Below are 15,891 nucleotides of genomic sequence, written 5' to 3' on the forward strand. Positions count from 1 at the left end.
TGGGGAGAGACAGATCTGCAAAATGCTCAAGGGCAGGAGGAGCAGCCCATCTCACCGCAAGGGAAACCCCAGAGAGGAGATCAGGCACAAGCCACAGCAGGTGGTTCCCTCCATGCCACACTAGAGACCAACGTCTTTCTCATTCACCTTCCTCAGGCATGTTTCAAAGACTTTAAATTAATTTGCTTGGCTTGTTAAAATGCCTTATGGTCTTTGACAAAAGAGCTGGGTAAGTAGGTATTGCTTAATATGGGCCTTGGACAGCTGACCTGGGACAGCAAAACATTTTAGGTAGCTTACCAAAACAAGCTTTCCGTTTTTCACAGTCCAGGATTACTACTCTTAGGTTCTGCATGGGTCAGCTCTCATTTACATGGCAGAAGCCTCATTCAGCCACGGTAAAAAAAGTTTTTACAGAAATAAATGCAGACTATAAACAGCACCATGTTAGCAGATAAGCCATTTTGTAATTGGCATTTCTTACCTGTGCACTTCTGTCACAGGTTGCACTTCAAATACAGCACGCTTTTGTGCACTTCAGTTGCCTTAAGAACTGTTTCACAGTGCTGAAACTATTTACAGACAGCAAATCACCCTTATAAATGCTTTTCACAATGTTAGAAATTACTTAATCTCAGGTGCACCAGCAAAGCGCATGAAACAAACCTAAAGTACCTGTTCCATCTGCTTTCAGTTTGGGTTGAAAACGTAAGTTAAATGGGGCCAGATCTAAATAATTTGTTATTGGCTTCCAAAAAAAGATCTGAGACTAATGCAAAACTAAATATCACCATCAATCTTCCAGGAGAGAAGATTTAAAGTCTCTTTTTTTAATATACAAACGAATAGGTCATAAGTTAATACAGTGCAGGACAAAGTATTACTATTCTCTGGAGAAAATAAAACTCCCAAATTAAGAGCAAATTAATATAAACGAACTACAAGCAAAACAATACTATGCACAATTCACACCATGCCCACAGAATATACTGCCAGAGAGAAATCAGAATATTTAATACTGTGGCTGACTTAAAGCTGAATAACATTTAGGTTATTAGCATGAACATCCACAACTGCTGTTAAGATATGGTCAGCAAGATCTCATGCACTTGCTGGAGTGAGGATGGAATCCCATATGCTGTCCTCCTGACACAGCACTACACACTGAACTGAGTCTCATGGAGGCTGCAAGGACTGGAAGGGAGGTAAATGAAAGTACCACCATAACTTTCACTAAAACTTTGGTTACTCAGTTCAAGATTTATAATTATCCGTGTGATCCTGCACACCTTATTTTAAATACCAAGTCTATCTCAAGAGAAAGTGCCAAGACATCACAAGACAGCTGTGCCATTAATGCAAAGCAGAGGTTTTGGGACACGTGTGACATCCCAAATTGCACAAAGTATTCACATGGAAACTGGTGCTTTCTACTGATTGGAAAACACTTTTGAAACTGCTGTTACCATTGTGCTGTGACTGAAAACAAAAACCAGCACTAGATTTAAAATCCAAGAAATCTGACCTTGATATTGTGGAACACTCAATGTGCCATCCAGGTCTTCCTTTTCCCCAGGGAGAAGTCCAAGATAGCTCTTGAGGTTTGGCAGCCTTCCACAGGGCAAAATCTTTGCCATGTCGTTTATCAGCATCAACTGCCAAGAATAAGTGATTTGTTAATGGGATATGTCTAAAAGAAAAAAAAAGACCAGATGAAAGCAAGTGGAAATGCGTGTTTAGTGAACTACCCTGTTCTTAATCCCTTTTGCTCAGCTTCTTTTCCTGTGACTTTCCACCCTTACTCCTTCTACAGGGCTTCCAGTTTCCCAATCAAGCATTTGAAAAAAAAAAATAATGTTGAATTAGATTTCTGCAGGCTAAAAAGACGAATTCATGATTCTTTAATACATCCTATCCTTTTACTCCTTTTGGCCTTCTCCGGTTTTACATCATTCATTTAGTTACTTACCAGCCCATTTCAACAAACTGATTGCACTGCAGCAGAAAAGTAACAAAAACAACCTAAACCAAAACTCACAAACAAAAAAACCAAAAAAAACCCCAACAACAACTCACACTATTGTTTCTCTGGGGCACAAATAGTTTCTAGTTCAGATTCTATAAAACCAAGAGCGTGGAAATGCGTGTTCTTGGACAGCAGCAACCTTCCAGTACCATTTGCACCAACTGCTTCTCTACAAAGGTCTCCTCTCCAGCCATATTTGCTGCTTCCTTCACTACGCCAGCCAAGGATTAAGTCCTTTTTTGCCACAGTACTGCAGAGTTCATCTCTGCTGGCTTGTAACCCCCGGTCAGATACACACCACTCCCTGGCAGGAGCTACAGAACAGGGTTCTGGACTCCATATTTTTTTTGCTGACAAATACATAACCTCGCATTTGACCTATGCAGAACAAAATACCTATTTGGCTTGACAGGCTCCAGCTTGGCAAGCTATTTGCGCTGTTTTAAGTTCCCTTATTTAACATGACTCACCTGTTTCATCAGCAGCTGATACTCGATCTACTTTTTTCTCTACTTATTTCAGGTCGCTAACAAAACCACAGTGTATCACTGGGTCTGAACCAATCCCTGGAGCATTCCAGTATCAACACATCTTAATGATGATTCACAGCTATTTTTGGAGATCTGTTAGGTGGTCATTTTTCTTGAGCCATTCCACTTGTACTTTATTGATATTATACAGAGGTTTTATTCAGAACATCATGCAATATTAAGACTAGCACATTACAAAAATCCATTACACCTGCTTCATCATTCAAACTTGATAAGAAATAAAGGGACAGAAATATAACCCTACTTTTAACCAATGAATCTTCATCTTGGCTCTTTCGCTAGCTTGCAAAGCTCTGGCTGATTCCATGCCTCTTCTGCCTTTTTTTGAGCATATTGCTACAAAAAAAGCGCACTCCTCACCTTCTCAGTTATAAGCAAAACAACAGTAAGCAAAACACAGCTACAGCAGGCTGCCCAGGATGGTGTCCAGTCAGGTTTTGAATCTCTCCAAGGATGGAGACTTCAAAGCCTCTCTGAGCAACGTGTTCTTCTGTTAATCACCCTCAGAGTAAAAAAGGGGGAATTTCCTGTGCTTCAGGTTGTGCCTATTGCCTCTTGTCCCATCACCAAGCACCCCGAGAAAATCCTGGCTCCATCTTCTTTAACCTGCCCCCAGGTATTTGTACACAAGGGTAAAATGCCCCTGAGCTTCCTCTTCTCCAGGCTGAGCAGTCCCAGCTTTCTCAGCCTTTCCTCATAATGAGATGCTCCAGTACCTCCATCGTATTTGTAGCCCTCTGCTGGGCTCTCTCCAGTATGCCCATGTCTCTCTTGTACTGGGGAGCCCAGCACTGGACCCAGCATTCCAGGAATCTCTACCAGTGCTGAGCAAAGAAGGATCACCTCCCTTGACCTGCTGGCAATGCTCTTCCCAGTGCAGCCCAGGGGGGCTGCTGGCTGCCTTTGCAGTCGGTAACTGCCTCTAAATAACTGTAGACAAAACACATTCTCTCTGTGAGCTGTAATGCTGAAGTGCAGCTGTGAGAAGTTTCTGGCTGCAATCCACCTGAGCATCAGCCTGCCAGGCATTTTCAGTAATTGCAAACTGATTTTTTTCAATGAAGAAATACTGAACTTCAGCATGCAAAAGGATGCAGGAGACCCACGTCAAATTCTCCAACACAGAGACCAGATCAGACTCAACTCAACAGAAGCTATACAAAGAGGCTCAGCAATCCTGCTCAGCAACTAGGTAAGTGCAGCAAAAAAACACACAGCCCAGGGTACAGGCATGCTCTAGCACAGCCTATCAAGAGATTGCTCACTCACACAAACAGGCTGCTTAGCGGTAGTCTGGTGGGAAGTAATGAAAGAAGCAAATTCATCCAGTTAGCACACAACCGAGGAGTGCAACTGCCCAAACAATAACACAGTAGCTGAAGTTTCCCTGCATTTACCTTTAACTATCTCACTGCTGGCTAGTGCAATGGCTGAGACCACCACCTCACTATGAAGTTTGTATGTACCACTCCCAAGTATATAAATAAAATTGATTAAGATTCCCAATTGTTCTAAGGTACCAGAACAAAGGTGTAGAGGGAACCAAGTATGAAAAGAGATCGCCACATTTCCTCTTGCACTGGTAACAGCAAGTGCCTTGATAATTACAGAAGCAATGCAATCTTAATTAACCGAAGTGTTGGCTATACACAAGAGGTTAGAAAACTGTTTCAGACTGTTGAATGAAAGTTTACACAGAGATATATCAGGACTTCAAACAATACATTAATACAAACAAGTTGGTGCTGTGAACTTACCTGCTTCATCCTGCGTATCGGGACAAATAGTAGTTAACACTCCGTATCTTTTTCCCAAAGACTTAACATCAAAATAAACATTGCCTAGCAGAAAAAGAAAAGTTTAGTTTTATAGCAAAGATGGGGCACACTCATGATGAGGAGACAACATTTTCCTGAAAGCAAAACAAAACGCCCTTTCAATTCCCCTTTTAATTTCAGATTTAGAAATTCAGAAATACTGCAAAAGTAGTAGCAGAAGTTTCCACGTGACCAGCTTTTCACTAACTTCAGCACATGTACTCATTCTGCATACAGGATAACTTTGCATTCTGGAGGTCTCCTCAGGTTCTCCCCTGCCCAAGCAACAATCAGCAATCCCCTCCAGCTGCAGCGCAGCCTGCTGCTACTCCAGTTATAATGCACTCGAATCCTTCTACCACCACCACCTCTACTTAAAAAAAAAAAAAAAAAAATCCACATATTGTGCCTCACAAGCACATCTTTTACAGCACATAGGAGATACCCGCCTCCTGCTTAGAGCTAAGAGGTTCCCCCAGCTCCCTTGTAGAAGCCAGGCTAGAACTTCCCCACAGCAGCTTAGATGGCAGTTCATTACAGTAAACTATTATATTAAATAACGAGCTACATCTAACATAGAAATTGAGTAATAGTTGTTCTGCCCACCCATGTCATCACAAACGAGTTGCTCACACCCTGTCTGTTAATCAACAGAAGGAAAGCCTGGCACAGGGTATCTCATTTGATCACAAAACAGGATTATTAAGAGCGCCAATTTCCTGTACATGTGCTGAACAAGGAGTTGCCTTACTAGAAGTCTCACCTTGCGAGGTTGCGTAAGCTTGTCCGCAAGCAATTATTGTTTTTATAAAGGAAATTATATGAGGAATATTGTCAGTCACTCTCATATATACTGTAGGAGGAAGGACCTTAAACAAAGAAAGAGTAACATCTCATTACCTGCATGAAACACACTGCTTACAAGTTCCTTCACCCTAAGAAACCAACTGTAAAGAACATTCTCCTCAATTTTATCTTTAAAAACAAATAAATTGCAAGTATCATAAAAAGTTCATAGGCAGAATTTAAGATAATACACAAAAAAAGGAAGTTAAACTTGTTCATTCTAAACCAGGGGTCCTCACACCTTTTAACCAGGGGGCCAGCGCGCGGATGCAGTGGCAGGCAGTCATCTGCGGCTGCTTGGTTTCCCCCCCAACCCCCGGCGGGGGGGGGGTGGGGGTGGGCAGGGGCTTCTGTAAATACTGGGGGCCGGATTGAGGACCCTGGGGGCCATAGTTTGAGGACCCCTGTTCTAAAGCTATGGTTTTCTTCTCCCTCCATTTCCTTACTCAAAAGGTGTGCAGTATCTTTCCAGAAGAACAAAAAAGTACATCAGTACTCAGTTTCCAGGCAATGCTTCAACACACAAGCAATTTATTTTTTCAGATCATCCTGTCAAAATCAGATTCCTTGCCAAAATACATCACTTTAAAATACTCTTAAATTTAGAAGCTTGAATATCTGTACCTTTAAGGCAGCCATATCTTGTTTGAAGTCATCTTCATAAATACGAGCAAGAGCTAATGGCGATATATTCATCTGAAAGAGAGAAGCAGATTAGTAAATCATAAATCAAAGTAATAATATAAAATATTGCAATCTTCTATCAGAGTTAGTAGCTAATTGGAAGACTTACAAAGCCCCCAAGGTAAAGAATCAGAAAGGCTTATTAATCTAACATTCATGTGGAGGAGATATAAGCTATAAATAACTTTAAAGTAGTATTTCATTTACACTTCTGAATTACCAAAATATTAATACCCATCTTTTAAGAGAAAGCAACCCAAGATTAAAATAAACTCCTTCCTTCTCTCATTATTTTCCTCTTGAGAGGGTCTTCCATTTCCAGAGACAAGATAGACTACAGTACACAGGACATGAAATTCATTTAACTTACTGGCAGGGGACACAGATACCACCTAAATGTCAGGAAGACAGATCAGACACTTGCAGGATGAGACAAGGTATTAATTTTCAGTGATTAAGAAAAATAAGCTATTGCAGCTGATCACAGTTATTTGTAGATCTCTGTACAATCAGGGGAAATGAACTGAAATTCAGTCCCACGCTTCATCAAGTGTGGCGCTTCTCAAGCACCTTCTCCGCATTTCTCGTTCACGGGGCAATGGACAGGAACAGGGATGCTCACAGAGCTAACAAGAAAGTGCAGCCCAAAAGGAAAGAGACAACTTGCATGTGACAAGATACTTGTTCTCAAATATTCAGAAGCCGTCAGAGCTTGAAAGATGTATGACAGCAAAACCTGCCCTAGCAAGCAAAACCATGATATCAAAGTGTTTCAAACGTGAGCTTTTACATCTTCTCTGAGGAGTACACAACATACTCAGTCTCTCCAGTTTGCAGGTAACTGAATCATTAGCAAAATAAATCCAGTTTCAACACTTCCAATTCATTACTGGAACATCTTTAAGGGATCTGATTTTTGGAGTGCTGGTGGGTACCACCACTTGGACAAGCTCCTGGACAAGGCAGGAGTTCTGGTGAAGACAGACTAGATGCTCATCCAGCAATGAAATGAGGAAGATGCTCAGCACTGAGAAATGAAGGCATACTCCTGCCTACAGACCAGAAAGAGTGCTCTTCCAGACCCCAGCAACTGCACTCATCTCCCCAGACACCTCAGCTGCTTTTTCCATCAACAGAAACACAAAGGTGCTTATAGGAGGAAGGTGGGGAAATTCCTCCCGTTGAGATGGATGTTCAACACACACAGACACTCATCTCTCTCTCTCTCTCTCAAAGGACCACTGAGGGCAGGCAGCATGCTCATCATAGACTAGATACACAACTTCCAGGTTTTCTCTAGATGAAACCCACCAGAGGGTGGAGAACAAGCTTAGGCAAGTAGATCCTACCACCGTAACACTTCAGGTACAGAGGTCCCAACAAAACCAAACTACTGAGGTAGTGGCCTTGGCCGCCCAAACAAAGTGTACAGAGCAGAGCAGGCATGAAAGAGACTAAAAAGCCATGGAAAGATTACTTTGTAAGACCAAAGGATACAGATAATGAACACAAATTCTTTAAAACATTGTGTCGTTTCTGCCTCCTCAAACAATCTCCATAATGTTCTGACAATAAGGAAAAATTCTAAAATTCACAGACGGACTTATAACGCCTGGGGGTTACAATTTTTTAAGATAGCCTACTGCCTTAGCAAACTGCAAGTAAATGGACTAGAAGACCACACAGGCATTTCTACAGGAGCAGCGTGCTTCTATTTGTTTGAATGCAGTACCCTATATTTAACTGCAGTATTAACTGTTTACTTTAAGATTAAATAAAAAAGTGACAGCCATCAAATTCTCTGGCTCCAAGAAACTAGCTTAAAGCTTGCAACTGCAATTTGATCCAACACATTCATTTATGATCCAGCAGACATAAGTTACAGCTTCTAAAAACAAAACAAAAAATTCAAAATGTAGAATAAGCCACAGAAGACATTCTTAGCATTTCAGGGTCCAAAAAAAAAGAAAACAATTGGAATAATCATTCACCAAGCTCAGCTGGTTACAAAGGTCCGATTAAAATGCAACTGAGAACCACTTACAGCCCCAGTTTCACCACTTACCCCTACACTCAATGTCAACTTTCACCTAGGTGACAAACTCAAACGAGACTGACGAAGCTTTCCACGGCGCTGATGTTGCAGCTAGATGGTGCTCGGCACCTTTCAGGAACCGCCCTCGGCCTCGCGGGTAGCAAGGCCGTATCTCGACAGCCCACAAGGCTTCTCCAGAACTCAGCCAGAAGCCTCCTGGTTGCTAAGTTCTGGGATGCTTTTGGGATAAGGCACCCTTCACTCTGCTGCGGATTCACCCTGGCTGTTTGTTCGCCGCTGGCCTCGCAGGCAGGAGGACCCCAGCCGTGGGTGCTGTAACACAGCCCGCCCTGCCCGTCACCCTCACACAGCTCTGCGCCCCTTTACCTCCACATGGCTCCTGATGCCCAGCCTCCCAGGCTCCTGGCCCCACTACAGCCATGCCAGGGACCAGAAATCTCCACATTTATTAATACTTATTAAACATTTAATAATACTTACTAAAACAGACAAAACTCAACAACAAACCAAACAAACAAAAACAAACCTAGGTTAACTTTCCTATGTAAGTAGCTGTAGAAAATACCAAAAGTTTGGGTCAGAGACTGCAGCAAACACCTACCTCATTGGCTCTTTTTATTATCTTGTCATCTATGTCTGTGATCCCCATCACCATGATAACTTCAATTCCAAAGAACCTAGTCATTATCCTTCGAATTATATCAAACCTAACATAGGAGCTGGAAAAGAAAAAAAAAAAAGTGATCTTTTAAACATGCAGTAGTAAGAATAAACTTTAAAAGAACCAACAGCACTAACAGGCACAGGGACAACCTAAATACTCCCAACACTTGCAATGAAAAGGTCTTCAGTGCATAAAGTGATTTTCCAGAACCAGTTAACCCCTGCACAAAAGGCAAGCAAATATCCCTTGAACTGGCCTACCCTCTTCTGGCATTAGTGACACATTACATCAATTGTCTGAGTTTTCTTTTGTTGCATCTCTTTATTCAAGCACCAAAGTGTGTTGGAAGCTACAAGCGAGCCAGGAGACCCTCTCAAAGGGACGAAGACACACAGATCAGATATTCTTGAACTACATCCCTCAGGCTTCATATATTCTAACAGGTTTTCAAAAGCCACAGGGCAGAAGAAGAGGGAGAAATAAAACAGGGTTCAAATGAACTTTTCTTAGGGCTGAGTAACTACAGCTACCAGCCACTGATAAACTATTTCATTCATACACCACCACAGATCTTTTCTGATAGCAAAGGAGAGCTGCTCTGTGGGTTATTTTCTTTTATCTACGCTTAAGAATAAATTCTCAAGATTATTCAGGCTCTTTGTCACAAAACACAGTATTTAATGCTGATAGACTGGCATACCCACAAGCTGTACAGGGCTGTGGCAGCCCCTTCTGCTTGCAGACTCCCCATTTGTAAGTCTCAAAACACACTCTGACTGAGTAAAACTCAATTATTAGATGAGATATTAGAAGGTGACTAGAGCTCCAGGTCTGTCCTGTAAGGTGATAAGAATCCTCTGCCTTTGCTGGCTTTGGAGAAAACAGAGCCCAAAAGGAGACCCGCAGACCTACAGGCTTCCACTTCACCTCCATGAGCTGCAACTCCTGTGGCTGTCAGAGCAAAGATGTGTAAGCAGATACTGGAAACGGATTTGCATCCTTCCCCTTAGCTGCAGGACCAGGTGGCATTAAGGTTAAGATTTATGGATGTGTAGTATCTTAATGAAGAAAAACACTTTTTGTTGTTGCTCACGCTACACCCATGTTGAAAAAGGCTTTTTGAAAGCCTTGCTGCCAGGGAGACAGTTTTTAATGAATACCAGCTCACTGGGAGTACGGTTCATCTAATGTGGTGACATGATATCATAAGAATATTACATTTGTCTTTGGACCCTGTTCAGAGCAACAATGGCAGCATCAAAAGCTTGATATTAGATTTAACAGCCCTGCAGTCATAGTTCCCAGAGCAGACACAAATTTCACACTGCTCCTTTTCCTCTAATCTTCCAACTGAATTGATGGAAGAAACACTGCAAGAGCCAGAGCACATCTCCTGACACCTCAGAAAGCAGGGTCCTTACCACCTCAGGACTGAAAAGAAAAAAAAAAAGGTAGTCAAAATCAGAGGGGTGGCAGAACAGGCACAGGAGACTGAATGAAATCTTTCTTGCCTGGTTTTAGTCTTACTTCCAAGCATTGAGCCAGGAACCTGGATGCCAACTAGGCTGCAGCTCATACTGGCACGATCAAGACCAGCCTCAGAACTGAGGGGGAAAAGATGGCATTATCTACCAGTCTGATTTTTATTTTCTATGTAGGATGAGATTTGGTTGTTGTATTGAGGCATACAGAGCACCCGTTTTGAAGACTGGAAGCACAACATACTACAGAAAGTTGGATTATTTAGAGAAATAAAAAAAAATCTTTGTAGAGGGGAAGGAGGAGGGGAGAAAAATAATAATGCTACTATTTTCAAATTCTTCTCAAGAATCTCAAGTTCATTTCTGCATTATTACCTGCCATGTTTGCCGCAAGGCAAATGAGAGAAGGAGGGAAAAAAGGAATTCTAGTGATACTATATTGCAAGAGTACAACAAAATGATGGTATTTTACAAGAGTGGCATGGTAACAACAGCCACCACTCCACCTGACTTCATGCTTTTTCCGAGCGCATCTCCATCAGCAGCATGCATTTCAGCTGCACCTACCAAAGCTCTATAGTTGGACCTAGCTACTGGGGTTAAAAAAAAAAAAAAAAAAAAACAAAAATACCCACCACAAGTTAAAAAAATAATAATATATAAAATCAAGAGCACTCCACCATCCTGAATCCTGCATCGGGTGAGCAACAGCTTGCCAACACTTACATGTGCAAAACTACAGACACTGGGAAGGAACAGCCAACTCCTCACACACTGGAGGGTTTAACTGATCAGAAAAGAGAGAGGAAGGTCTTCAGCGGAACAACACGTGAAGGTGCTAAAGAGGCAGCAGAAAGAGTATAAACAAGGCCACTTATCTGCACAATACACCACTCCAAAGGCAATATTCAGCCCTAACTATGCTTTCTTAAATCAGTAAGTGAAGAGGTTAAACCCAGGTAGCACAGAGGTATGGCAAGCCTCTCCACACCAGGAAAGCTTGAAATTGCTGGTTTAGACATGGGATAAGAAGAGATGGGTAAGAGAACAGGCAGAGCAAGCAAGGCCTTCCTATTCCCTTCTTTGATCAAAAGAGCCTAAAGGCAGAACACAGAGAACCACTGACAAAAGCAGACATCCAAAAGCCACAGAGAGCTGCGAGACCAAGAGACAAAATTCTTCACCTCTACAAACATTGTGTTCTAGATCCACTACACCCCTTCAGACAGGTGCACATCTGCAATTCCCTCTTCCGTTACACGTCAGGGAAGATAGGCTCTACCATACTAGAGAACCTCAAATGAGTGACAAAACCGAGGAATTTATTACCATCTTTTTATACAGATGTTCTCAAGTAATGACTTGAAATTGTATTTATTTCAAGGTAAACTGTAACATACTCTGTATTACAACAACTGTAGATTTAAATACAGTAATTGTGTATTTAACCTTCTTTTTTTTAAAGTTCCCCTAAGGGTACTAAGTACAAACAAAATAACTCAAAATACAGATTTTTCAATTTTTAAATCACCAGTAAAAAGCTAGCTTAGTTTTCTGCAATGACTGGACAAAAGCAAGGAGGACACCACTACATGCACACAACAGTATAGCAGCGTTTAAGGAGAGGCTGCCAACAACAGTTTTTACATGACTGGTATTTTAAAACTTCCCTCTTACAGAAAGAAGGAGCAGTTGTGCAGCACTGTGCCAGCTCAGCATTGAGCAAAACTCATCACAAGTTTCTGAATGGAAACAGGACCAGAAGCTGTGAAATTCACACAGACAGCATTACCTGAGGAAGCCCCCTGCTCTTCCAGGGAGCCCAATGCTCCTTGTTCTTTTAAGAATGTGGAGCGAGGAGCTGCTGCGCTGCTGGAGCCACCCTGCACCTTCGCCTCCGGCACGTCATCCTGACACCACCGGCTGCACCCAAAGCACTTTTCCAAAGTTACTTACAATGAAGCTGGTTTATTATTGTAATTATCCTAATGACCTACAGAAAAAATGCTGTGCTGTTCAGGGTTTTATTTAAACACAATAAGCCACTGCAGAGTTACTATGCAAAAAGGCCTTTAAGCTACCCAGCCTTTTGCAGATTTAAGAACAGATGCGTTAACCTGGCTGTTAACCTTAAAAGCATCTTTTTAATGCTCAACACTGAATGGCTTTTCCTTGGTGCCGACACGGCGTCCAAATCACATCGAGGAAAACTACGCTTTTGCACAGAGAAGAGGCCCTGCCCCTGGACCCCAAGCCCCCTGGGTCTGTGACCTGGCACAGCTCACCCTACCAAGCCGAAAAGCCCACGTTCCCAATGCTTCCCCTCCCCCTGTTTTGTCGCTGTGTGGTGCGAGCTGCACCGACAGCCCCTTCCTGAGGCCGAGACAAAAAAAAAATAAAAATTAAATAAGCATGTATACATATATAACCAGCACGGGTTTCCCCCCTCGCATGGGGCCGGAGGCGAAGCGCCAGCGCCCCCGCAGCGGGGCCCGCCACCAGCCGGGACACGGGCTGCCGCCGCAGCCGGACGCCCCGCACCGCCGCCGGGCCCACGCAGGACGCGACACGCGCAAGCGCCCCCCGAGCGTGACTCGGGACGGACTCACCTGGCGTGCCCGAGGTGTGCGCGGTCGTACACCGTCGGCCCGCAGCTGTACCTGCGGAGAGGGGAGGCAAAGCGCACCCGTCACGGCCAGCCCGGCCCCGCCGCGCGCTCCCCCCGCCCGCCCGCCCGCCGCGGGGCGCTACCAGGTCGCCACTCCTTCCGTGCCCAGCACGAGCGGCTCCTTGCTCCGGCTCCGGCTGTTGTAAGCCACGATCCCGCTGTCCCGCCCCGCCGGCGGCACCCACTGCCGCCGCTCCGCCGCGCTGTAACGCCGCGGCGCGCCCGCCTTGCCCGTCCCGGGGCCGGGGCCGCACCGCCGGGCCGCCGCCACCGCGCCGCGTAGCATGGCCATGGCCACGGCCACAGCCCCGGGCCGCGGGCGGGGACACGGGGGCTCCGCCTCCCCGCGGGGAGGGGCGAGGTGAGCGGGCACAACCCGCCGCGCCTGTCACCGCGACAGCCGCGCCGCCTGTGCCGGCTGACAGCGTGCGAGCGGGGTAGCTACAGCCCGAGCGGCAGGAAGAGGCGGGGCCGGCGGGCGGGGGGCGCGGCCGGGCCGCCACCGCCTCTCGCCGGGCCGCGGGGTCACCTCTGCGGCCGCCCCCCGCCCGGCCCGGCCCAGCGTTCCTCGGCGCGGACCTCGGTGAGTCGGGCGGGCTGGGGAGCCCGGGGCCGGGGCCGGGCGGCGCCCCCCCCCGCTTGGATCCGGCCGAAGAGCGCGTACCCAGCCCGGTGCTGCGGCGCGGCGGCGGCGCGGTGGGTTGTGGCGCGGCGTTTGCGGGCTGCGAGCGGAGGTTTAACGCAGCCGTGTCGAGTCGATCCGGTCAAACGCGGGGGACGAATCCGTTGTACGCCGCCTATCAGCGCGGGGAGCGGCGGGCAGCCTGTTAGCTCCTGGGAGAAAAGCGTGGTGTGACATTCCTAGGCTGGGCGTAATACATCACAGTCCCAAAAACCTCTCCCGCGCCTCCCTTGCCCCGCGCGCCCCTGTGAAGCCCCGCCCGGCCTGGGTGGTCTCAAAACTGAGTGACCTGCGGCCGGCGCTCGGTGCGGTACCCTGGGCTTTAGCCGGCTCATGCCAAGGAAGGGCCGCTTCCTTCCCGGAGTCAGGACAAGCGAAGGGTGTGTGTTTTCTGGTGATGATTCTCTCATCTCGTTGTGGATTTCTTTTTCTTTCTTTCTTTCAGAGCGTACCGAGGAAACGGAGCTTAGCTGGCTGCAGTGCCTTGATCCACTCGGGAAACTAGAGTGAATAGCAGTATAATGGAACAGGCGTAATGGTGCCAACAGTCGTCTTTAACTAGCATCTTGTTTCCAAAAGTAACTGTCAGCGGGTACCAAGGAAGCATGTGAGAACTCTATAAGCATATATAATATTTTCCCAGCTAGTGTCTCCTAGCTTCCCAGCTTCAGACCAGATGACATCCTCAGCTGAATGCTTTGGAGTTCTCCCCGCTCCCCTCCTCGCCCCCCAGTTTTTTTACCTTCCCTCTACCGTTAATTTCCCTGGCCTCTGTGAATACACATCAACTCCAGCCTTTGGCAAGGAGTACCGCAGGTGTGCTGCCATTTTTTAGGAAGCATCCTCTTGGCCTGTGTTGAAGTTGAAGCCCTTTAGCTCCAGTTGCAGCCACCCTTGCTCTTGTATGAGAAGAGAGAGCGAACCATTGGTTCCAGCGCGTGCTGTCTGCCCTGACTGTCCTCCTCCATACAAGCCTCTACGCAGGCTGTTCAGAGGAGAGCCTTTTCAGGTCTCCCAGACCACTGTGTTACTCACCTGCTAAAGGATCTTGTTGGCCTTTGGGAGGAAGGTGATACTGAGCAATTGCAGCGTGACTGGATGCTGCAGGGAACAGGTCTGCCTGTGGTGAACTGCCTCACAGAAGTCCTTGCATTGTTTCCTCTTATGTCTGCCAGGGACAGGTTTGATAGATTTTTCTCATATGTAATATGATCATTTTAAATAATTGCTTTTATGTAATAATAGATGCCCATCTACATCTTGCTTCATTTTAGAGAGTATCTGATACAAAGCCCTTTTTTTTTTTTTTCTTAATACGCACTTTCAACAATATTTTTCATTTAACCGTCATAACTTTTTGATTAGACAAGAAACCTGTTTAATGGGCTTGCTAATTTGAGACTAGCTAGGATAAAACTGAAGATACCATCCAATAACCTCTGTAAATGTTTGCTTCCTATATTTCTCAGGAAGCATCACAAACCAATTATTTCAGTTTCCATAGTGAGACGGTCTTGATGTCTTTGCCGTTCAACACATACCCTGTTAAGAGTTGTCATTAACTCTGTTGTCTCCTTTGTTCTGTACAATGCCGAGCACTTTGACAGAGTCCAAATCAATGCCAAGTAACAATGGATGTTTTTTAGCCTTAATTCCAGGTTTAGCTATCATGGATGAAACTGCCAACAGATCAGAAGAATGTAAGACCTTTTTCTTTCCCTGGTGGTTTCAGAAGGCTTAGTGCCTGTGCTATCAAGACTAGCTTTTAGGATTTAGTCCAGAAACCTCTATGTCCTACTATAAAACATGATTTTCTGAGGGTAGGAAAGGAATTCCTTAATGCCTGAAATAAACAGTTAACATCATTCACACTTGAGATTTTTTTTTTTATGCAGTAGAAGAAATTCAATGGAATGGTGGAAGGTATTCTACAAGTACTATAAAAAAATACGATTTCAAAAGAAAAGCAATACTAATCCTGATGGATTAGAAGCATAAATTAATTATTTAAAAAATACCAACGTTCTCAGATCGGTCTGTGGCTGTGGGCACACCTCTCCTGACACCTATAAATACTTGCCTTCCTGATATACTTATTCCTGGCCTGAGACATGTGGAATGAGACAATAGTCATCTACCAGAGAGGCAGGATAGCGGCAAAGGATTTTCTGCCTCCATCACAAGATTCATCTTTGCTTCCACCTGGAGTAGAAGATGCCTTCAAAGGTTGCCAGCAGCTGGTACACCTGATCAATGCTCGGCCTGAGCCTGCTGTAATCCTGCTACTTCTTTATTTTCTGCTGAATGGCTAGCAGGAGATGCAGTCTGCAGAGTGGTACATCTCAGTCAAAATCCCACTGAGGTGTGTCTGCCTGAGCTTCAGGTAAACTTGTTTCAAGGGGACACCCATGTATTT

At 45.0% G+C, this 15,891-nt stretch overlaps 1 protein-coding gene across 5 annotated transcripts in view; it reads right to left on the reverse strand.

The window, feature by feature from the left end:
- The window catches only part of CARS2 (cysteinyl-tRNA synthetase 2, mitochondrial), a gene marked incomplete at its 5' end in the record, with an annotated part of 37,573 nt that extends 24,354 nt beyond the window's left edge, over positions 1-13,219 (reverse strand). For 3 of the 5 annotated variants that reach the window (XM_080375545.1, XM_080375543.1, XM_080375544.1), the window contains 7 exons: positions 1,526-1,655; positions 4,335-4,418; positions 5,158-5,263; positions 5,865-5,936; positions 8,582-8,699; positions 12,735-12,785; positions 12,877-13,219. In XM_080375545.1, the coding sequence (XP_080231671.1) occupies positions 1,526-1,655; positions 4,335-4,418; positions 5,158-5,263; positions 5,865-5,936; positions 8,582-8,699; positions 12,735-12,785; positions 12,877-13,085 (770 nt within the window). The remainder of the gene's footprint in view (positions 1-1,525; positions 1,656-4,334; positions 4,419-5,157; positions 5,264-5,864; positions 5,937-8,581; positions 8,700-12,734; positions 12,786-12,876) is intronic. The other 2 variants (XM_080375542.1, XM_080375546.1) reach the window with 2 other exon arrangements.
- Positions 13,220-15,891: the final 2,672 nt, after the last annotated feature.

The sequence above is a fragment of the Falco punctatus genome, assembly GCF_963210335.1.
Source record: "Falco punctatus genome assembly, chromosome: 2".
Classification (NCBI taxonomy): Eukaryota; Metazoa; Chordata; class Aves; order Falconiformes; family Falconidae; genus Falco; species Falco punctatus.